General features: G+C 39.1%; 1 protein-coding gene across 1 annotated transcript; it reads right to left on the reverse strand.

Moving 5' to 3' along the window:
- Nucleotides 1-99: 99 nt before the first annotated feature.
- Nucleotides 100-21,985, reverse strand: bcl3 (BCL3 transcription coactivator). Its single transcript, XM_014986826.2, has 9 exons — nucleotides 21,197-21,985; nucleotides 19,932-20,049; nucleotides 11,405-11,513; nucleotides 5,405-5,606; nucleotides 3,513-3,601; nucleotides 3,316-3,393; nucleotides 1,496-1,663; nucleotides 992-1,091; nucleotides 100-910 (listed from the first exon to the last, which is right to left on the reverse strand). The coding sequence occupies exons 1-9, from the start codon at nucleotides 21,708-21,710 to the stop codon at nucleotides 804-806; spliced, it is 1,485 nt and encodes a 494-aa protein (XP_014842312.2). The 5' UTR covers nucleotides 21,711-21,985; the 3' UTR covers nucleotides 100-803.
- Nucleotides 21,986-24,695: the final 2,710 nt, after the last annotated feature.

Here is a 24,695-nt window from a genome sequence, read left to right on the forward strand (position 1 = left end):
CACCGTCACTCCTGCATGCGTGTGTATGTCGGTTTAAACTTGGAGTTTAAACAAATGGGGGGTGGGGGGACTTCAAAAAAAAAGTTACAACACAAGTGAAACTGTTCAACAAACTTTATAAAAAAACAGTCAATAACTTTTGACAAGATAGGAAAATATATACAGGCATACAAACACTAACACTGAAACAAGATACCCTTTCCAATCTCACTTGCTTAAATATGGAGGGATTTGTTTCTTTATACATTCTGTAATGAAAGGAACATTCACAAAAGGAATACTGGAATCTTCAAATATACTTTGTATCACTGTATGTCCTACAAAGCCTCTTTCATGTCCTATTGTATTCAGTTTATGCTCTGATGTGTATCAAAAATAGAAAGACAGGAATTCCGATTTAATTAACAATTCTTTCATGTAATTTACAAATATGTACAAGTAACTCAAAAAAAAAAAACAACTTCAACATTCAAGCTTGTTTACATGCAGTTTCCCATTTCTGTTCATGCCGACTTGGGAAAGAGGAAACTCCTCATTTTTTTATGTCAGCATTACCCGGAAGTTTTATTTTTATATTCACAAGATAAGTGTCCAAAAACAGCAGCTGTATGATTTGACATGCCTCATCTGGCAAGGTAATAAAAGCTCAGAGAAGGCCACATTTGGGATGTGGTCCAGTGTTGAGTCTAATGCTGATATTTTCCGATTTTGCCTCATATGAGGCAAATCCTTTGCTGAATGCCCTGAGTTTGATGATTAGCTGTGTGGAGGTAGTTGAAAGATCCACTGGAAATATTGCAGAGTTAGAATAGTGCAGACGAAGTCTTTAGGGGATGGGAAGCACTAGGTAGGAAGCTGTGTGGCGTTGTTGGAGGTGAAGATCCACGACTGTGGTTTGAAGAAGGGGATCCTAAAAAAATTGAAAAAGGAATAAATGAGGAACTGAGGAATTTTTAGTGACTGCGCACAACTGTCTGTTAAATGTTCTCACCATTTTCCATATAGCAACTCTGATGAGGTGAGACCGACACACAAGGCTGCTCTTGAACTCTGATCTGCTTGGAGCCTCTTCCTCGCAACACATCTGTTATCTGCAGAAGATTTTAAAACTTATTATAGTCTTTGTGCAACACACTGGAATAAGTACTTAGAAAAACAGATTAATACAACTGGAGAAAACACTGCACTATTTAGATTTGGCCTCTAGAGGGAGGAATGCATGCATTCTTCCATTTTTGGCTCTAGCCTATTTCCACCGTTTTAACCTGAGCTGAGTCAACTTGGTTTTGCAATTGTTTGTGTTTGTTCTGATGTAACTTTAGTGAATAGATGGGATTTTCCATCTTGAAATTATAGTGAGACATTAAAGTGTCAACAAACGCACAACTGGAGATCCCTCGGGGGGTTTTCCTGCTTTCATGAAATGAGATTTTCCTAAAAGCAGCAATGAACCATCTTAAAACAGAGTTTTAAAAAAATGCAGTTATTTTCTTACTTTTTTATTCTTGGCCACCATCACTGGCGTATCATTGTGGTAGTTCTTGAGACTGCTGTCTGCTCCGCTCTTCAGCAGCAGCCGGACGGTATCCACCTGACCTCGGCCACAGGCGATGTGCAGGGCCGTGTTCCCGCTGTACGACTGGCTGTTGACGTCACAGCCATTCTGTCGGAGAGAAACAACAGACTGTGATTCATAAAGAAAACCAGGCTAGGTGATGCTCAACATAAAAAATGCCCTGCTACAGGTTGGTTTAATCATAACAAGATAAAGTAGAGAGAGTAGTTTCAAAAGAAATGTGATCAAAACAGGAAAGAAAACTCCTCATATGCACCTCTCAGCAGGTAAACTCAGAATGAAGGCAGTCCCACAACATTTCCCCCATTTCTTAGAAATATGCATCTATAAGCCAGAAGGAAATGAGTAAAAACCCTATAAGGTAAAAAGAAAAGCTTCAAAACTAATTTATATCCATTTAACCTTTTCTAAATTAAACTACATAACAACCACAAACTTAAATGTGTATTATTCAGATTTAAGCTGACAACCTAGCACATCATTTTGAAAAAAAGAAATAATTCCTAGTTAATTTTTTTGTTGTTGCTATAAATAAATATGGTAAGTGTATTAGAGGACTGCATCCATAGCCATTTAGTCTGATATTCCTAAATAAAATGTAGCGCAAATGACCTTTCCAATAATTAGTTCACTTCTAGCAGAGTCCGCTTGTGGATAATTTGATTTCAGTAACAATACAGTAATAACGTGAATGCCTCAGAAAATGTCAACAACCAACATCATAAAGACCGATAAGCTAACCAGGAAGGGATGCAGTTGTGGAAGAGTTTAAAACAACAATAAGTAATTGTCGAAATATAAACACATCAAAGCAAAAATAATAATGTTATTTTGCTCTGTAAGAGCTGCAGGAATCCATAGCTCAGGTGAAAGAACTGTTGACAGGCAACTAGATTAGTACTCCACAAACCTGCCTTCTATGGAAGAGAGGCAAGGAGAATATCATTGCTGAAACTAAGTCCTAGAAGTTTGAGTTTACCACAAATCGGGTAGGAGACGGTGCAAACATTAAGAAGGTTTAGTCATACAAGTCTAAATTTTTCTTTCTGGTTTCATGCACAATGCTTGTCAGAAAACTAGCATTGCAAATCTAAACACACCATCTCAATTAGGAAATATGGCAGTGGTAGAATCATGTTGTGGGGATTTTTTTTTTCAGTAGGGACAGGGAAGAGAGAGTCAGATGAGAAGAGTGGTCGCGGTAAATACATAGCAAAAAACTTGCTAGACTATGAAAATCTTGATAGGAGTGGAGGTTCACCTTCCAGTGGAAAAACAATCCTGAACATTCAGCCAGGGCTGTTAGGGAAATGTTCGGAACGCAGCATATCTATGCGTTAGAAAGGCCCTGTCAATCTGAAACAAGACTTGAAAAGAAAACTTTGGACTAACATTCTCAAACCAATCTCACCAAGCCTGGATTATTTTGCAAACAAGAATGGGTAAAAATCTTTGCTTCTAAATCACTCAGTTGTAATTTTAAATTAAATCTGGTGGAACAAAGCACTGATTCAGGGGGCTGAACGCAAATTAGTTTTATTTTAAAACAGTGAATCATTTACATTTCCCTTCACAATTTTGTTCCATCACCTAAAATTCCAGTAAAACACATTGAAGTTTGTGGTTGTAACAACTCTACATCTGAAAAGAGTCAAGGGGCTTGGTACTTTCTTCAGACACTGTAGCTGTGTCACCAACCTTCCCCCCCACTTCTTTCAGTCACCACAAAGCATAATTACCTCAATGAGGAAGTGCACCATATCTGCATTATTGCTTTCCACGGCATGCATGAGGGGACTCTGGCCACTCTTGATGTCCTGATAAGAAGAACAAAAATCGACCATCAACGTGATAGTCAAAGAACAAAGATACTTGACTCGGTGACCTTTATATGCCGTTTGACCCAAAATACAGAGTTTGTGGATCTGGGACTGACCATCGCATTGATGTCTGCTCCTGCATCCAGCAGCTTTTTTGCCAAATTTCGATGGCCTTGCAGCACAGCCAAATGAAGAGGACTCAGACCTGAGGACATAAACAAGTACAAATTCAGGCTGAAACACTTGGTTCACTATTCCATCTTTAAAAATGTACAAGTTACTATATTTATTATATATATACATATATATAAACACAACATGAATTTAAGTCACAAACACTGCTTTAATGAATGCAAGTGGCCAGATATGGTGCTATTGTAACGATGCGTGTACACAGTCTGTGTCAAAATGATACCATTTACCTAGACTTGTAGTAACTGTCATGCAAGCAATGTCTTATGTGCCGTGCAAATATTAAGACTTGACAGACCGCAGAGCAAGGAAACGTTCTCATCCCACCTACATAACTTAAAGCTCCCACACCCCACCTGAAAATAAAATGACCTTTTTTACAGCCCCCCACAAACTGTAAAGCACATTTGAGGGGGTGTTTTTTTGTTTTTTCAGGTACACTCAGAGCAGGTATACTGAGAGCACCAAGCAGCCGTGGAAATAGAGCCAGACTTAAAAACAACACCCAAAAAAAAAACCCGCCACTACATACAAATAGTTAAAAAAAGGCTACTAAAATCAGATTGAATTAACATTTAATTCAAAAGTAGAAACAAAGCATTTCAGATGCTTAAAATAGTGATGCTACAAAAAGGTTTTTATGGCAGCAACTAATTTATAAAATGTGGGAACAGAAAAAAGAAGCACTGAAAAAGTTATGTACAATTTTAAAAACAAGCGCGCACACGAGCCCACAAAATCCCTTAATCCTAGATCCTGTTCATAATCATCATCAATAATTTAAATATATTTTTAAATCATTGGAATTGGATTGCCAGACTAAATCAACTCTCAAAAGTTTCGTTGTTTGCTTTAACCTCCACCAAAATCCCCAAAGAGCTGTGCAACTGCTGTTTAAACAGGCGGCATAAAAGCAAAAGTTGTTTTGGGTGCACAGCATATAAAAAGTATATTATAGGTAGGCATGTTATTTTGTTGACTTAGCCGATCTGGGTTTTCCCCAAATTATTTCAACCTTCAACAAAAGTTATTCTATCATCATCATGCGATTTTAAAAACAAACAAGAAACATGTTGGTGTTAGCCTAGAGTTCAGCTAAGAGATATCATCACCAGAAGGTAAGACACAATTTTATTGCCGATTGTAGTTATATAGGTTAATTCAGAAACATAAGCAGTAAAAATATAAAAGTCTGTCACTGTCACACAAAACAAACACTGCACAACATCATTAATAAGTTAAATGGAAAATGGTTACACCTATGTGGAGTAATACTCACCACTTATACTTATTAAATCTAGTGAATTATGCTACTATACTTTAAAGCTGCTGAGCTGTCAAGCATATAAACAGCATTTGTTTTATTTACATAATAAACTGGGATCTGGTATGGGTAAACACCTATTCCTTGAGGACTCTGATTCATATCAAGCTCAAAGAATCCTGATCAACATATCTCTAAATGGTATGTGCCACAACTAATTACATTAATAACAAATGGTTGGAAAAGTGAAGACTTGGCAGACAGAACAGATCCCATACATGTTTGCCATTTTATTAATTTTAGCCTATATTTAATGTATATTTTTAACAGATAGATTGCCTACCTGGAAAATCATTATTCTTATTGAACACAATGTTAAAGAAACACATGTAAGTGAACATGACAGAAAATATCAATATTCACAAAACTTGTCGCTTCAGAAACTACATGAAGTAGTCACCACATGTCACAGCATCCAGTTAGGGAATGTTGTTAAGAGAGGTGGTGATGCAACACAACTTCCATGCATATGGTGTCCACATCACTGCTCACCTTCAAAGTTTCTGATCTCCAGGCAGGGTGAGGATGAGGAGAAAGACAGCAGTACAGACAGGCATTCGAGCAGCTGATATTCACAGCAGAGGTGGAGTGCCGTTTGGCCGTGACGGTCCAAGACAGCAGGGTCGGCCCCTGCTCTCAACAAAACGTCCACCAAGTTCGCTTGCTTGGTTATCACTGCCAGATGAAGAGGAGTCTGAAGAAGAAAAACATTCAGTTTAGATAAACCAGTGAACTTAAGAGCATGGAATTAAAAGGTATTTTGCTATCCCACAAAATACCAATACTTTTTAGTTCTGTTGCGAACAATAGAAATGTTTGCCATTTTCATGGCAGTACTTTTCTTTCTTTCCTTCATTTGCTATGGCTCACAAAAACAAAGATGTAACGACTAATTACTCAGAAACAAATACTACCAAAAAATTGTCTGTCTGGGATTAGTGTCCGAGTAAAATATCAATTTTGACATTTGAAATCTATATTAAAAAAAAATCATTTTTTCATGCCACACAAAAAACTGTATCGCAATTGCACAAAAAGGCATTTGATCACTCGCAGAATGGTTTATATACTTAATGTCTGTTATTGTGACAGCTATAAAACTAAGTGCAAGTTAACAAAGAAAAATAAGACACCACAATGCATTATATCATAGTATATAATGATAAAGTGTCAGTATACAGATTTTTAATAAGCGAACACACTGAGAGAACAGCAGTAACAAAGTTGGTTAGTGGTAGCAATTGGTGAGAGATAAAAAGCCTTCTGAACTACAGGAAGGGGAATCCCCATCTTTTTGTGTATTCAGCAAGCAGACGGGCATAGTTAGTTTCAATCTAGTAATACAATGTATAATTATAGAGTAATAAAGTAACTTTGGTCTAATATTTGCAGTCTCTCTAAAGCCTGAATTATTATGGAACTAAAACTACTAGGTCTATTATTGCGACACCAAAGTCCAGTCACTGCTATTAAGATACCATGAGCTGCAGCTGCCTATTCCTGAAAATAGACAAATACACTTGGCGGACACACCCATTTTTTTTTTTTTTTATAAAAAATGCAACTCAGCTGAATGGTTTAGCGACAGGCCTTAGTCATTTCAAAATTACAAAATTTCTACTAATGATCTATACATCAGCATAGCATGAATCAATTGTGAAGCCAATTGATAACTCATGAGGTGGTGAGGAGGAACCTGTTCATGACTTCATGAGTTTCACTTGACCAAGTGTGCTTTCAGAATCAGCTGAATGACATCTTGTAAAACAACCTAGGATGACCGAGAGGTCATCATGAATCACCTCATAATGACCGGTGGAGCCAAGAAGGGAACATACCACCTGCTGTTTTAAATTAGGCAGCAATCAGTTCCGAATGTGTCATAAAGGGAAGTCTTATTGTGGGATTTTCAGCTGCTATTCAAAGTTTCACAAAAATGAAGCAATCGGGAACAAACTGTTGTTCGAAGTTTCGCTTTTGCTGTATTACTAGTGTGTGTGTGTTTGCGTGCACCGACTGTGTTCCAGTAAAGACTACTTAAAAAATCCTTGAGCTATGGAAGAGCCAATTTGTGGAATTCCTCCTTTGTGTCATTGTGATGTTCCTCTCTTCTACTCTTGCTTCTCTGAAGTCTGACTCATATTGACAGATGAGCAAAGATGTGAGGCCATTTTCGTAAAACTTTTACTGTAGCTTGCAGCATGTGGAGTTCATTCTTACACCGCGTTGTGTAAAGACACTTCTTCCAAGAATAATACTTTGATTATTATGACTTTGCGAACAGTATGCGATGTATCCAACACACACCTGTTAAAGAAAATAACTTCATGAGCAGATTATTTGCAGGAGAAAAATAACAGCTACTGTTAAATAAAATGTTCCTTTTTTACCATGTTAAGACATCAATCCTCTGGCAATAGAGTTTCAATAATCCACGAGTGTCTCCAAGTGGTCAGATAAATTTTAGTTGATATAATCAGAAAATAGGTCAAGCTATCAGTTTCACTTTCAGATTCAAGCACGCAGCATGCCAAGGTCAGTGAATCTTCACCAGTGAATACACTATGGCTTGAATGTGTTGAATATAGCTTAGGAAATACCTTATCATCTAAGGCAGAATACAGTCATATTCAATACATTATGTATTTAGACGTTGCCTAAAAGTGTCTTTTGAAAATGGCAACCTTTAACCCAGTATTAATATACATTAAGCCCACAGTGCTGTTAATGTTTCTCTTTTTATTGGTGTTATGAAATATTATTACCTTAACTGTCATGTTTCTGTGAGCTTTAAGTGGAAAACGAAGGCTTGTAGCTGGCAAGCCTGTGTAGTGTTTGATCTTTCTAATACATAATTGAGTTTCACACAACTTTTAGAGATTGTAGAGAGCCAAGTCATCACCACAATATTAAGTTGCCTTACTGTAATGTCCACAAAAGCAATAAATTAGTGAGATGTTTGCTTTTCCCCCCCAAAATCTAATACCAAGTATGTATTTAGGAGAAAGTGTCCTATACCAGCTTTCATAAATATTCTCTTTATCCAAAAATAATCTTTCCTTATATTACTTTTTTACACTCTTTTCTTCCTTCCCCACTTTGTGGCTTATGACTGTGCCATAAACTGCTCGCAAAATGATCGGTCCTGAATGATTCAGAGAGCAAATAATTCTGCAATCCGAGGCCTTTTATGGCCTTTTAAAACAAACCACACAGATCCAGGCCATAGTTGCCTGTAAAAGGACTTCAGTGACTAAGCAAGACTCCTGCATTTGATAAGACTTGAGGTGGAGAGGGAGAGCTAGGGTGGGGAGGCACAAGAATGAGGAGAAGAGGAAGTGGTGGAGGGTAGTCCAGGGGAAAGACAGGATAAGAGGGAAAATCCCTTCTCTTTCCCTTTTAGTGTGTTCTGATATACAAACATTCCAGCAAAATTAGCCAATCAACATGCATGACGGGAAAAGACGAAGAGAAAAGAGCTTTATGGAGATGAAAAACAGCCCGAGGCCACAGGCAGTGCCAAGCAGACACAAACATGGAATGCAGCAGAAAGAGATAAAGGCCTTCTGCATTGCATACTGAAGGGCAAAGTCAGTCATGTTGCACAAATAATCACACGCTCTTACGTCAGTATTGTTGACAGTTATGCTGATAGCATCAGACAGTTTATCAGTTCTGGTTAGAAACTGAGCTCTTAAAAATATATACGCAGTAACAGATGTGATAAAAAAAAAAAAAAAAAAAAAAAAAAAAAAAAAACAATAGTGAGAGAGTGAGGCTGACAGACAGAGAAGCACGCGCAGGAAGGGAAAGTCCCTGTAAACTACCCTCTGAACCTCAGTGCAAGGTATGTTGAGAAACAGCCCTGAGCGTTGCAGGCAGGGAGGGGAGGGGGGGGTCATGTGACTTCTCGGAACAAGGATACTAAAAACACACAAACACACAGTTGTTTCGTTTGTGTATGTGCACGCACGCACACACACACACACACACGCAGACACACACTCTTAAGCAAAAAGCAAGCATGCCACCAACATGCCGTAAACTAGCTACACATTAATGACAACAGCATGTGCATGTAAATGCATGTTTTAGAGTTGGCACTGCAAACGAAATAACTCAAGTCCTACCAATGTTGGTACCATGCACAACATAATCAGCTGTCAAGACCTTGCAGAAAGAGGGGAAAAAAAACAAAGCTGTGTGTTTTGGTTGGCACGCTGATAGCATGACCGACGTGGGAGTATCAAACAGCTGGTTCCAAACCAATCATGTGAAAGGCAAATCATACACAGACACTTGCACAATTGTTCAACAACGGTACCGATAGTAACACTCTGTCAAAAAGTTCCAGATGCAAAACCACAGAAACCCAGGATTTGTCATCAATATTGGAAAAAAGAGACTGCATATTAATATCGGTCTTTGGGAAGTTGCTTAATGCTGGAAACCGTGTCCAACTTTGTCAACTATCTTTTTTTTTTTGGTTGTTTTGAAAAGTAAAAAGTTCCCTGGCCTCATTTAGATAAGTGCGTTCTTTCTGCCTGGTATTCTGTCAAAACCACACAATCTGGTAGGCAAATGACTGTGATGGGACCTGCGCCTGTGAATCTCCCCTTTCGTTATAATTGCATATGACACTAACTGTGAGTGTGTGTGTGTGTGTGTCTTTGTGTGTGTATGCCTCTGCGAGGAGTGTGTGCGAGAGTGTGTTGCGTGCAAGCATTTCATACACAGGGCAGACACAGGATATCACAAAACCTATACTGTCAAGCCTCAGCGATAAGGAAAAAGAACAACTGATGATAGCACCGGCATTATTTCTGGTAAGCATGCCTGCAGCGTCCTGTGTGGTGTGAAACCCCAGCCCTGAGAACGACAGCTCTTGCACAGCTCAGGTGCTTTTTTTCTGTTGAGGGATGAAAAAGACACAGCTGGCAGAGACCAGATAAGGAAGGCAATGAGGTTAAGACAACAAAGGGAGATAGAATGTGGAAGTATCGTCTTAAAAGAAGTGGTTGGGAAAAGCCTGGATTGGGAAACACTCAGAGGTAATTCTTTGAGCACATTCTCCTGAAAAGCTCTTTTTAGGAGACTCAATATTTCAGTGAAAGTGTTTTCAATGCATATATTGAAAACACTGTATGATTTGCATGAGTGCAAAGTCCAAAATTCCCTTCAACAGTGTGAACAATAAAAATAGATAAATCATGTTTTTTTTTCCTAACAGACAACAATTAATTTCAATAAAGGCTATAGGAAGATTGGCATTATCTTCTGATATTAACAATAATAGGGCAGCCTACTTATAATCCCTAGAAAAATCTATTCTTGCGGGCAAAGTGATTGCAAAACAACTGTGAGCAAAAATTAATAGAACTTGGAAATGACACAAAGCCCTTCCCAGAATGCTTGTTACTCTGGTTTATGGCAAGTACAGGTGGAATATCCAGGAAGGGTAAAATTTACCGCATAAACCTCAGACACTATGCCTGGAAGAGAATTTGATAACACAGCACAAGCAAAGGAGGAAACCAAGGCACTTCCTCTTTTACTCTCCATTATGCTGCATTTATTAGCTGATAGATATGTTTTATATATTGTTTTCCTTGGGAAGGTGTGGCTCAATAAACATTTTAATCATCTGAGCCATTTTTAGCCATTTTACTTGTTAAGCGTTTGGGCAATACAATTATCACTACTGATTAGAATTATCCATTAGATATGTAGTATGTACACAAGAGATGTTAAAAAAAAGTAAATGCCCCCAAATCTAAGTCAAGTCTTCTTTGAGGAGCAAGTCTAAATTGAGCTGTAAGTCTATGGTGAGCTGTCCAAATAAATGTTCAAGTCTTTAAGAGGCCATTCCAAGTTAAGACTTTGTGGAGCAAGTTCATGTTGACCCTCAAGTCTTTAAGAAACAAGTCTAAGTGAAGTAATACCAAATCAGATCTCATTTCTCTTGCTCCAAAGTCAGTGTGAAGTGCATATCAAGTCAATGCAGAATTGCTGTAGTTTATTAATTCAAATAATTTCCATTAAGCCTTATCAAACACATTAATATCTTTATTTCAGAATACTGATTTCAATATGTCAAATACTGCTATCAACTGTTGTGATTTTTTTAAAAGAATAAGCTCCATGAGCTGCACAGTAAAGCTGTGGTTAGCACTGCTGTCCTGAGGCAAAATGATTCCAGGTTCAAATCCCACTCTTTGGCATTCTGCATTGAGTTTGCATGTTCCCTCTGTGCATCTGTGGCTGCTCTCTGGGTACTCTGGTTTCCTCACACAAAGTGTTAGGTTAACTGATCCATCTAACCTGCCCTCAGGAGTGAGTATGTATGTGCTGAATGTGCAATACTGTTTGTCTTAAGACTCTGTGTTGCCCTGTGAAGAACAGTACAGAGTGTACCCTATTCATTACCCGTGCCTGCTGGAGATAAGCAGTCATGATATTAAATATGCCATTAATATAAATGCATCGTTTCACCTGACGAAGATTGTTGTGGATATCGAGGCCTCTTCGAGCGAACAGCAACAGGTGGATGAGTTTGTGGACGATGGGCAACTCCCCTTGAACCACAGCTATATGGAGGGCTCTGCAGAGGACACAAACAAACATTTTCACTCAGTAAACAAGTTATAAAGTATTCAACCTACTCAACCAAGTTTCTGGCAGTAGTGGAACATTTGTGACAAGGATAGTGTTACTGCTTTAGAGTGATCCAAAACATGCAGCATAGACTTTACTTCTTAGTCAGTGGTCTCAAGCTGCATTCCTCAAGGGCCAGAGTCCTCCAACTTTTACGTGTGTGCCCTGTCCTACATGCTTAAATTAAATAGCTAAACTGCCTCACCAGCATGGAACCATGCTCTACAGATTTCTGTTAATGAGCCAATATTGGAACCAGGTGCGCCAAGGCATAGAAACATCTACAAGTTGCAGGACACTGGCCCTCGAGGAATGCAGTTTGAGATCGCTGTGATGTGTTTACAAACTGAAATCCCCCCCAATAGAAAATGTAAACAACAAACCAAAAAAAAATAAGGAAATGTGTTGCTGCTCTCATTTTGCAAAGCTCCAAATACAAGAGACGAAACATAAGAATGTAATAAAAAGAGAACAGTTGTAATAAAAAAAAAGGAGGATTGTACTTTGCTTTTTAGACATTTTTAACTTTTCAACAAATGTGGTCAATACTGTGTACGTCACTGGATGATTAACATGATCACGTTAACTCGGCATGGAATGAAACTCCAAAAATATTTTTGTGCTTTTTTTTAAATATTCTCACTGAAAAATGACAGCATTAGCCTAAAGAGACTGGAATGAGAATCAAAGAAGCAAAACACTGTAGCCTGTGCCATGGACGTACAAGTCTGACTCACAGCACTCTTATCAGGCCGCCTTAGTGGGAAACCACTATCTGTGGTCTGTACGCGAGGCAAAAGAACACAGGCTAGAGTTCAAGACAGGGAAGGTGCAGGAAACTGAAAAGGGGGGAGGGCATGCAGTTGAAAAGCAGAATAGCTTTTTTTCTTTTTTACATATTCTTTCTCATACTATCAGAAGAAGCAGCTTCCAGTAAGAGCCAGATTTGTTTTATGTCACATCCTGTTGTCACTGAGAGAGACAGCATTCGTTTTTTTTTTTTTTTTGCTCTGGCTTGCTTTGTGTGTTCTAAAATCTAGCCATAAAGCTGCATGGTTTCTTATAGGGGCTTTCTGCAGGTTTGCACTGTCAGCTTTATGGACCAGACAAAACCAGTAAAAGACACTGCAATTTCATAACAGGGAACTTCTCGATGCACAAACGTACGAGGCCACAAATTGGTTTAATGGTGAAAAATGCTCTTGCACTTCCTGTCAATGATGAATTTCTATGGCATCCATCTTTATCTTGTCAAACAGGATTGTCTTCACTTGCAGAACAATACAAAAATAAAGCCAAATAATCTGAAAAATATGGCTTGCATATGCAGACACTTGTATCCCTAAATAAAGTCCAAGTGACCAATTGCCTTTAGAACCTCCTTAGTAGAAAGAATGAGTGTAGTTTAACATGTATGCAATCCATGTTCAACTTCTCCAAGCACCGTTCAACACATCCTCTTAAACTACAAAGAGTTTGACAAAACTGCTCAACAAACTGGTCGGTCAAGGACAACCTTGATCAAGGAAGTAATCAAAAAGCCTACGGTAACTCTGGGGGAGCTGCAGAGATCCACAGCTCAGTTAGAATAATACGTCACCATCAAAACTACAAGCTGTGGACTATAAAAAGCTGACCTTTATGAAGAAGCAGAAAGAAGAAACCATTGTTGGAAAAAAATACCATGGGAGGCCCAGTTTGGAGCTTGTCATTAAAGAGACAAAAGAAACATGTGAAAGAAGATACCGAGGTCAGGTGAGCCCAAAACAAAACGTTTTGGCCCTCATGCATATAGTTGTGTGGTAGAAAACTAGCAGAACATCAGCTGAAGACCCCATTCCCATCGTGAAATACAGTGGTCCCAGCATCATGCTGTGGGGAAACTTTCTTTCTGCAGGCATAGGAACCTCTGGTCAGAGCTAATACACAATTGGACAATAAAAGGTTATACTGAAAAGAGACCTGCAACCATGTTGAGATTCGGATTGAGGGTCAACTTCCAGAAGGATGACCCTAAGCATACCAGAACAGAACTGCAATGCATTAGAATGGGCCAATCAAGGTAATGACATAAATCCTATTGAGAATATGCATCAAAATCTGATTTTCACCATGTAGTCTGAGTTTGAGCTATTTTACAAAAAAGAATGAACAAACTTTAGGCGTTAGATGTGCAAAGCTGGAAAAACAGCCCCTCAACCCCTCCAACAAAGGTTCTCCAAAGTACTAACTCAGAGGGGCTAAATAAACATGCAGGTCACTTTTTGTTTTCTTTTAAATTAACAATCATGTGTCATTTTATGGTCGCCCTTTCTTTTAAAAACCCAATGTATATCTTGAAGTTTGGAATTTTTACATGATAATAAAAAGGTTTAAAACTGCATATATCTGCACAAACTATTATTGGAAATGATAAAGCACTTCTGAGCATATCTGCCGAACTTGTTTCTAAAACCTAAAAGCTCTAGTGTCATGGCAAACTGGAAGTGCAGCTGTAAAAGGCAAATACATATTTGCTTCTGATATCAAAGCGAAAAGCAGAACCTTTACATGCAGAGTGAGAATGACGGTTCTTTCCTCAGTAGATCCCTGTTCCTGTAAGTGACTTCAGCACTGTGTATCAACAGACTGTTAAAAAAAAAAAAAAAATCTGCAAAAAATAAAAACATAAAGCAGTTCAGTGTGTTGCTAGTTTTGGTCAGTCATGGCCCAGCATAGTGGTGTCAAGTAGTAGCAAACTGTATGACTCAAACTGAGATTTGTCATTCAGAGCCCAGAGGAAAGTGCTGTGAATAGTGATGCTCTGGTGAAGAAGAAAAAAAAAAAAAGAAAAAGAAAAAAAACTGCAGCTACAGTTTGACTGCATGAATAAATACTGCATCAGAACTTGGCTCCAAAATGTGAGCTCACTGAACTGGCTGCCTTAACAAAGGCCTGAAGTCATCCTGCCTTCTACATCTGCACCCATCTCTCTCTTTTTCTCCTAAGATGAAACTGTACTGTTTCTGCTTCCTAGAAGTGGGGCAGACCATAGCCTGAGATAACCTCAGGTATAGCAGTAATGACGTAGACAGAAGTCCCAGGCCTGCTATGTTGCAGGCAGTCAAAGTGTGTAAAGAATAGAAAAAAAAGAGAAAAAAAAAGGACAGAAAAAATAGAAGGCTGAGGGAAAAAAAGGCAGCTTGTATGTGGTATCCTGTTTGGTGTGAAGGGTGAAGATACAGCCAGACGGAACAAGCTGAATGTCCTGTGGTCTGAGGACCAGCTGAGTAATGATGTGATGCATCAGTTTGTGAAAACTGTTAAAGGAGGAAATTGGTGGTCCAGTTCACAAGAAAAGATGACAGTACAAAACCTCCTGTGCACGTCAAGGCTATTAAAAAAAAATCAAGATGATAAGTTAAGCAAACTTTAGTACATAAGAACAGTTCCAGTGAAATGTTTTCATGCACACACACTTTTGTTCATTTTTATGTGGGACACATTTGAACTGTTCATTTTTTTGGATGCACCGATTACACAATTTCAAGGAATTCCAAACTAGAAACTGGATGGGTGAATTTAAAATGTATGTGGATTATCCCTAATCCACAAATGGCCAATATTATACATGCAGATTCAAAAATAAAGAGACATCTCCACTATTATTTGGTGAAATGTCCCTTCGAGAGTTGAAACATCACCACATGCAATTTGCAACCGTGCACAAACTTCTAGCATATTTCTACATAGAAATTTTACCGCTCATCTTGGCATGATTGGTAAAGTTGATTTAAATCAACATGCCGACTTTTAAACATTGTTGCAAAATTTTCAATAGGGTTGGTGTCAGATCAGAAAAGTCATATTTAAATGAAAGTAAAGAATTGAAAGCAAAGAACGCCTCAAAGCAAACACATTTCATCTCTACTGAAATTTGCAGCTGCCCACAAGTACCAACAGAAAGCCAGGTAGAGAAATACTTAGTGATCGGTGAAGATTTATCCATATTGATAAGAAGAATGTTGGAGGTGGCATTATGACAGAGTGGTGGCATTATGAAATAGAAATATCTGTTGAGATAAGATGATCTCATCTCAACAGATAGAAGGTTGAAACTTGGATAGAGCAGCAATGCAGCATTTAGAGAATATAATAAATTAACTGGAAAAATATGTCATGCTTATAGGGTTCATGGAAAACGCGACTCCTGTCTTAGCCACTATAAACCATACCTTAGTTGTGGGTTTTTAGGAATAAAAGGTCAAAGGGGTGAAACATTTACATTATAAGCAAACACTGAATGCCATGAAAAAATAAGCTTTATAACTTAAGTAACTTTTTGTCTCTGCAGAACACCATTATTACAAATCTCCATCAGTACTCTAAAGACTGAATGGTATAGCTTCAAGAGAATGTTAAGTATAAACCAGGGGTGCCCCAGTTCATTCCTTGAGAACTACAATCCTGCAACTTTTAGATGCATTCATGCTTTAAAATGCCTGAGTCAAAAGGCTGAATTCCCTCACCAGCAGTAATTCAGATCTGCAGAGGCCTGGTAACAAGCCATTTATTTGATCCAGGTGTGTTAGATAAGGAATGCATACAAAAGTTGCAGGATAGTAGCTCTTGGATGGATACACTGGGGTTATCATCTGTTTGCTTGAAAATGGAACATTGTTCAACACAACAAGACAGTGTACTGTACCGCTCTGGACTTAATTCCCATGGCCATGATGAAAATATTTACTCCATTTCCCCCTGAAGTTAAGAGTCCAGAACTTTGTGGGACTCCTTGGTAGTGAGGATTAAAGCAGATAACTATGTTACCAAAATAATAACACATACATTTAAAATTACAAGGCGATATTCCTCAATAATCTTACATCAACTATAAGTGGAACTCCGAGTATAAGTTAGTCAATTAAGTGACTTAAACTTTGGAGCAAATCTGTTGTTCAACTTAAATTTGACATCTGTACATCCTGAGTGCAGAAGACAGTGCGACACACAACATAAAAGGAGAGAGCGAAAGAGAGAGAGGGTGCGAGATGGGGCTGATAGAAAGAAAGCGGTAAATGAGGAAGTGGGGAGCGGATGTTTGGGTTTTTTGAGCCCATTCATTTAAAAACACAGAGAAGAAAAGAGAGAGAGAGACAGACACCTGAGAAAAACCGCAATCATGTTAAAAACTGAGCTCTCACTGGCTTTCCCGAAACTAAAGGGCTCATTGACGTAAGAGCAGGCGTGAACACCATCACTCACATTATGCATGCACGCACAGTCACACACACAGTCGCATACATACAGTGTGAAAAAAGGACAAGGGGATGAGAAAGTCTCTTTCTGAAGAATTCACACAAAGTTTCATGCAACCACAAAGTAACACATACTGTAAGAGCAACACGATAACTTTAGCATAGAGGCTTGTCCGCAAACTGGAATTAAAAAGAAGGAGGGATGGCAAGCATGTAAAATGCAAGCTACTTAAAAGCTTAAACTAATAAGATCTATTAGGCATCCAGATAAACTGTATTCTACCTAATATTTTTTACAACCAACAGCAGATGTGCATGTAGAAAAGTTAGAAACCAGCACGCCACGAGATCTGTGGCTCTTTAAAATGCCGGTCATCACATTTGTTTTGAGTGGATGCAAATTAAGCTGATTCCTTTTGAAACTGCGACATCAAAGTGTCATTTAATTCTTGGACATGCTTCGTTTTCAGTCACATGACTTTTGCCTGAGATTGCACTCGTGCTCTTGTGTCAGTTTCTCATTTAACTTTGTGTGTGGGAAGGTGCTGAACCTGAAGACAAAGGCCGGGCAGCCATGCGTTTAAAGTTTAGTATTTGCATTCATGTGGTCTGAAGACTCTGTGCCCTGTGGACAGCATCATTCCAAACACCCTTACTCCCACACCCTGAGAGAACAGTCAGCCGGCTGTCACAGCAAACAAACGCAACCGCTACCGAGTCTGACAGCACATGTAGCTAGTAGCTAATGCTTTACAATTTTGCTAAGTTTCTGCAATGACACTTAATGAATCAGCTATGATCAACGCGGAACTACTTTCCTTCATGGAAAGTTAGACAGCAGTAAAGAATTTGCCTGGATTTGATTGCAGTGTGGAGGCAGTACTGACTGTACCCACTAAATACGCAAAGACAGGTGAGTCATTGAGGGTGAAACTAATAAACCGGGATGATACTCCAAACATGTTATATTTACATTGTGCAACATTACATTTTTTACTCATGAGGTCAGGAGGTTTTCCACTGAGACAAGACTACTTTGCAGCAAGTCAAATTCAGCATTAAATTAAATGAAACGGCTTGTAAAGATTTAGTACCCATGATACTGGAGCAAAAATTAGGTAGACAACTTACTCGTACTGCTGGAATGGTCTGCTGTTGGTATGGTGCAACAATAAGCATTAAGACTATATACTTTGCGTCTTCAGTTACTTCTAAAAGCCTGAATATTTGAATATAGTCAACACACATACATGCAGATGCATATTTCCACTGTTTTTGAGTAAGCTGAACCACAACATTCCACTTATGTGCTTTACAAAAGTACTCATCCCTCAACTTCAATGTATTTTCAGGAGCTGTATGTTATGAAGAAGAAACAAGAGTGCACATTTGTGAAGTAGACAGAAAAAAAAAAACACTTTAACAAATGAAATCTGAAAAATGTGCCATTCATTTTATGACCTTGTCTCTCATACTTAAACCACTAAATAACATCAAATGCAACCTACAACCTTCATAAGTCACCATCATCAAAAGTTAAAAGCGACTGTCACAAGAGCAAACCTAATAAAAACATACCAGTTCACCCAAACTGACAGGTCGGGCAAGAAGAGCATTAGTTTAAGAAACAGACAGGAGGCCCATTTTAACCCTGGAGAGCCTCAAGGAGACACGCACCTCAGGTGGGAGACTGAAATGCACAACTACTAGTTGTGCATTTCAGAATGGCTGGAAGAAAGGCATTGTTTTAAATATATATGTCATCTTGTTTGCAGCTTGTCCAAAGCCATGTAATGGACAAAGAAAAGACACAGAAGTGGGGAGAGGTTCTACTCAGAAGAGATTGAAGTTGAACTTATTTAGGTTGACAAGAAAAATGCAATGTGTGATGAAACAATTCCCTATCCTGTATATGTTGGGATGTTGCATCTATGCTGCATGTTTGTCACCAACATTCAATCGGGAGTTTCATTTTTTAAAATGTTTTCACTTTTTCAAAGTTTAACTTTGCTACTCATTCACTCTCCTTCCAGTACACTTGAGCGCATATGTATGCAAAACTGTATTAAATACAGATCTGAGTATTCAATGAAACTTTCTAGGGTTAGAAATGGAGCTGGAATCCTTTGAAAGGGTAAACAGACAAATACAAGTCAAAGCTCAAGACCCACGTACATTTTTTAACTCCCATTTAAAGTAGTAATTTGGTAATGTGTTTGTGGCTATAAGAAATAACTATTTTTGTTTTATTTTAGGTTTGCAATGCCCACCATGTTTCAGAGTGAGAAAAAACAAAAGTTGTATTCAAGGTGACATGTAGTATTAACTTCCCACCAGCTTTAAATGTAGGCCAAAAGGTCAAAGACTCTTGATGTGAGTGATGCCGGCAAAAACAAACCGCCTTGTTTGCACTACACTGTAGAAAGCTAGCGTCGGTGACAAAAAAAAGTCACTGATGCTAGTATGTGCATGCAGAATGTCTGCAGTGTGAATGGCTCCTGCAACTTTTAGAGCAAAACAAACTGAATCATGACAATCAAGGTCTTCAGATAAGATAACTAACATAAATCTGCACAAATCGTATCAGTAATAAAAAAAAGATCCAACTGCTTAACTTGTCTACCACCATGACAGATGTCATGGTGGTAGACACGGCTCCGGAAAGGGGGTCACTGAATGTGTTTGGAGTGAAGAAGAAAACAATACAAGTCCCAGATTCTGAAGGGCTTTGAATCCCATATCACGCAAGAGTGATACAAATTTTGCTTTCAAAATGACAGAAAATGATTTTAAAATTAAAAAACAGTTGAAACATACCATTTTATGACTCAATCTCTTGATCTAGGCAATGTACACTACATAACTTAAAGACAATGCATCTCCTCAGAGACACGTAAAGCTCATGTTTCTTATGAATCTCGCGGGCTCTTAGATCTGTTCACTATGCCAACTTTCACTTTACAACGCAGCCGCCCATCTGACTTCATCTGTGATCCTGAAAATACCGAGTTGGGAATGAATCATGGCGACATTCTCGGTTTACCAACCGCCCTGAGGACTTGAATAAAGGAAGGATATGCTCAGCGATAAGTTGCACTGCAACCACAAATTCCGGCACATCAACGTACGTGTCTCCGTCTTCATCCTGACGTGTGGCCAGAGAAATTCCTGTCATCAGGTTGTCAGTCTGGTGGACTCGTGGATGGTGCTGCTCTGGAAAGGGGGTCAGGCACACTGGGTAGTGACCTGAGGAGAAGTGGCCAAAAAAATAAATAAAAATAAAAGCAAAAACCGTAAAACAGAGTTACACAAAGAGGATTAGAATGAGTGAAGAAAAAAAAATTATGATGAACAAGTCTTTTTTGTCGTAAGGAAATGCACATCTGCGGTGGGGTGGTGTAGTGTGTATTCATGTATGAGTTGACCCAGAAAGGTGAGGCTCTTCTGTCAGTTGAGGAGTAACTGACAGTAAAGATGAATGGCTGCAGAAGAGCTGACAGGAGATTTTCTCAGCAGAACTGCTGTATCAACAACCGCTACACTGGGAAAAAAAATAAAAAATAAACTTTGCAATAACCTATGCCGGCATGTTGCCCCAGAGGCTCTAAGAACACCTCAATACATGATACATAATAAAGACAGATCTCATCATTTTAAAGTTATATGAACACTGTTATATTGGATCCTAATTTTATTAATCTATTGAGTAGATCAGTGATTGAAGGTCTTGCTTGTGAACAAAACATGGAACTTTACCCCTCATTCTTAACTCTTAGGGCTTTAATAATTGTCGTAGGCTTAGTTGGAAAAGGTCCTCTTCTGCTCATGACCTGTCCTGAACTCAAGTAAAAAATACGTCACCACAAAGAGACCTCAACTGTTAAGTAATGAGCTTCATCTGTCTTTCCATCAAGTCTGACTTGGTCGTCTGTTTGTCTGCTAAAGAAAAGCATACCCAAGCTATAACTTTCCCAACATTTATCATTATTAATAGTAGCAGTAGGTGTTGGGCAGAGATTTTTTTTTTTTTAACTCATCTGACCAGAGTACCCTCTTCCACGTTTTCTGTGTCCCTTACATGGGCGATAAAAATCAAAACCACTGATGTAGAGGGAGAGCGGTGGGCTTTGCTCATGTTTAAATATATAACTAGCACATTGAATGAATGAGTGGGTATATCTGGCATGAGCTGTGTGCGTTTGGTGCAAGCTTGTTGTAAAAGCTTTGGCTATTTATTCACCACGTTGGCAATGTTATTTTTCTACAGAGGAAAAACTGTCTTAGTGTAGATGACTATAAAATCTGAAAAATGTGCAAGACAGATTTATTGCAGAGCTACGCACAGTTTAGGGTCAAGAAAGACACATTGTGAATGTTGGTCACAAGTGCTTACCGTAATTAATAATGGGCAAAATGCAGCAGGAATAGGCTTCCGGACTCTGAGCCGCTTGTTCGGTCCGCCTGTGGGTTACCGGTGCCACGGCGAACCTGCTTTCATCCGCTTCTCTCGCCAAGTGACTAGCCGCACTCTTCCGGACTTTCTGCTCCTCTGCGGGGGAAGAGCAGGGTGAGCTTGCCACTGAAGTCGGTGCAGCCGGCTTCTGGACCTCCGGTTCGACGTGAAACGTGCGCTTCCTAAAGGGAAGCTTCGATGGAGTCTTTATGGGAGATGAGTCCGCTGCTCGTTTGCCGAGCTGAGTTCTTTCCGCGTCCGGGGAGCGGCGAACCGCTGAACTGTCCGTCCCGGTGCTCGCAGGAGGCGCAGGTGAGCCGCCGGTCGCCCGGGCGTCCCCGGCGCAAAAGGTTAAGTCCCCCGCGTTCCTGCGCCCTCGAGCTGTGGTGCTCAGATCCAGCGGCGCTGCGGCAACCGACTGGTGGTCAACGCTCATCGTAATAAGACTCGGCATCAACTGAACCAGGTTCAGGTGACAGCGCAACCTTGGCCACGTCCAGAGAAAAGTACTAATTGTATCAGACAAACCAAAGTGAGAAACTCCAATATCTAAATGAGGGAAACGGGCGGCGATCAAATCAAACCATTGCCCTGTTTCCCTTTTTTGTCTCTGATCAGATAAGCGCTCAAATGTTCAGAGTCATGCAAATATACACGAAGGAAAACCCAGGAGAACTCATAGACACATCTGTGTATCCCTGCGCACCTTTCTGAGCGAGCCTCAGAGGAGCTGCGCATCTGCTCTTAATGAACGCCTGTTTGACGCTGTAGGCCAGCTTTCGTTTTAAACCGAAACAATGAACTCGAAGCTGTTAATTACACCGAGCTGGGCAGGAAAGGAGTTTAACGCTGCGCTGAATTCGTGGTAATTTTCTTTGCATTTCCGACGTAGTCTGATTATCTGACTGTTCTGCAGACGAGTTCAAAACATTTCTTGAGAATTTAAAGCAGGCATGCTTGTCTTTTTCTTTCTTTTCTTTCTTTTTTTCTTTCATTCTTTTTTTTTTTTGGAGGCAGGCAGGTGAGAATAAAGGGAGACCAGTACAGAAACATGGAACACAAAGCAACAGATTCAACTACACTTTATGCCATTTATGTGATGAATGATACTGGTTGTCTTAATGAAATATGAAATGAAATATTTTTCAGCTAATGTTCAAATTTACCAGACTGCAAGCTTCCACTACTGGACGCATTCCTACATACCGATTTGAAGTTATTTCCAGTAACATGATGTTACTAAAAGATAAACTTCCTGTTGGAAATTTTCATGTCCTCTTATGCTTCCATTAACATAATTTTGGACCTTTTGATTTAAATGTTATCCATCAGACGTTTTGAGTGCCTCGTGCTCGTTACAGTTGCCCACTTCCACTTCTGAACTGATTTGATCTATTTTTTCTGTGAAAAACAGACAATAATTTCCTGGCTGTGATGCATTACAGCTGATTTCATCTGCAGAAAACGTAGAAAGTCTTTGGTAACAGCACTTCCACATTTACTTCTCTTCTTCTTTGCTTCTTATTTGTCCAAATGCATTATCTAATATTTTTGACAAGCTCTCTCTCTCTCTCTTCTAGCATGCAGTTAATTATTATGCATGTCTGAAATCTATACTTGACCTTAGATTTATACATTTTCTGTTGCTTGGGTTTGGGAACACCACCAGCCTTGCACGTTAAGCTGAGCTCAAGAAACCACAAACAGATGAACAAGGAGAGTAACAAACTATAGATGCTTCATCATGACTCATGAAGCATTGCTGTTTGTAGTCCTGCTGCAACTTCACACCCAAGCAGACAGTCTTTTTTTTACTTGTCTATAATCCTGTCTTACCCCACCCATAGCAAGGTTCTCATTACCTGGGTCAATTTGGGACTTTCCTCTTTCCACTGAAGTGTGGAGTGGGCAACGGAAAGTCAAGCTGTGTGTCTAAAGTCCCTAAAACACCCTGACACTATCAACAAGCCCTGCAGCTGTCAGTGCACTCAACCATTATGGTTAAGTGTGGAATAATGTGTAATTATTTATCAAAAGTATACACTTGTTTGCACATTTACAGCCTGCTTACTCCTGAAAACACGCCTCTTAAAGCCTACAGCACAATGCAAACCGTGGAGCTCCACCGATCTTTCCATTCATACTGACTTTCAACAGAAAATATAATAATACTCCTTCATGTATAGGTTCACCCTTCAGCAGAGGGCTTTCACAGAAATCCACAGGGTAACACATCACAGTACATGGGAGAAATGTGGCCCTCTTGTGAGAGGACTGCAAAAGTACAACACAGCTCTCAAATTACAGTGTGATTAAATACTAGTTATTAGATACACAGTTTGCTTTAATCTAATGTTGGACCTTTGAACTTATACAGTAGGGTGCTGAGTGGTTTAAACTGCACCTGGTGTTTTAAACTGCGAGCAGTTTTATCTTTGCTTTGTTCCAAAAACTGAAAGGGTTTTCTGTTTCCCTTTTTCCCAATAAAAAGTGCAGGGTTAATTAGTTATTTTTTAAATAACTAACTTGAAAGATCAATTCTTTTAAATTAGTGCCCCCCCTTACTGGAAGCAATGGTTAAGTTGTATAGCACAGGGCCATGGAATTTATGTAGCAGTGACATATTTTTTGTAAATTAAATATTTTATTCTTTGATATTTTAATTTAAAAAAAACATAATTTACTACTTGATTCCTGGTACAGTAACATATTTATGTATGGAATTATGCTGGTTGACACAGAATAGCTTTTGTTGCATGTTTATGGTCATTGTCATCCTGAAACACAAGCCTTCGACTAAGTCTCAAGTCTTTCGCAGCATCGCACAGGATATCTCCCAGTACTTTCATTCTTTTGGCTCTGTCCATTTTCCCGTAATTTGTGCAGCTCTTGAATCACTGTAAGCTGAATGTTGTTCTCCGGACTTGGAGAGAACAGGCTATTTTTTTTTTTTACCATTTACTTCAAACCACAGCATGATGCCACCATGTCTAATGGGGAAGGTGTGTCATCCAGATGATCTGTTGTGTCAGTTTTCTGTGACACATAGAGATTCTGTTGGCTTCATTAACTGTGAATCTCTGCAGCTCTGCCAGAGTTACCATGAATTTCCTCCTGCCTCCTTCCCTGGTTAAAGCGCTTCTTGCCCAGTTTAAAAGTCTCATAGAGTTGAAACCAAAGGTTTCCATACACAATACATTAAAAGGACAAATGTATCTTTTTTCCATGATTGACAGATAAATCAGTCCAATTTTTTTTTTCTTTTTAGAGAAATTATATGTTAGATTTATTTATTGATGTCTTCAAAATCAGAAGACCACACATAGAAAGATTACTATCTCTGTAAGCGATGAGGGAAAGTCCAGATGACGATGTCATGGCTTTGGAAACTGCTGATAGGTTAACTGACACATTTGAGCTAATTGTAAACCAAAGACTT

This window comes from Poecilia mexicana, unplaced genomic scaffold (genome assembly GCF_051168715.1).
Source record: "Poecilia mexicana isolate PSO_F unplaced genomic scaffold, ASM5116871v1 scaffold_16, whole genome shotgun sequence".
NCBI classification, from domain to species: domain Eukaryota; kingdom Metazoa; phylum Chordata; class Actinopteri; order Cyprinodontiformes; family Poeciliidae; genus Poecilia; species Poecilia mexicana.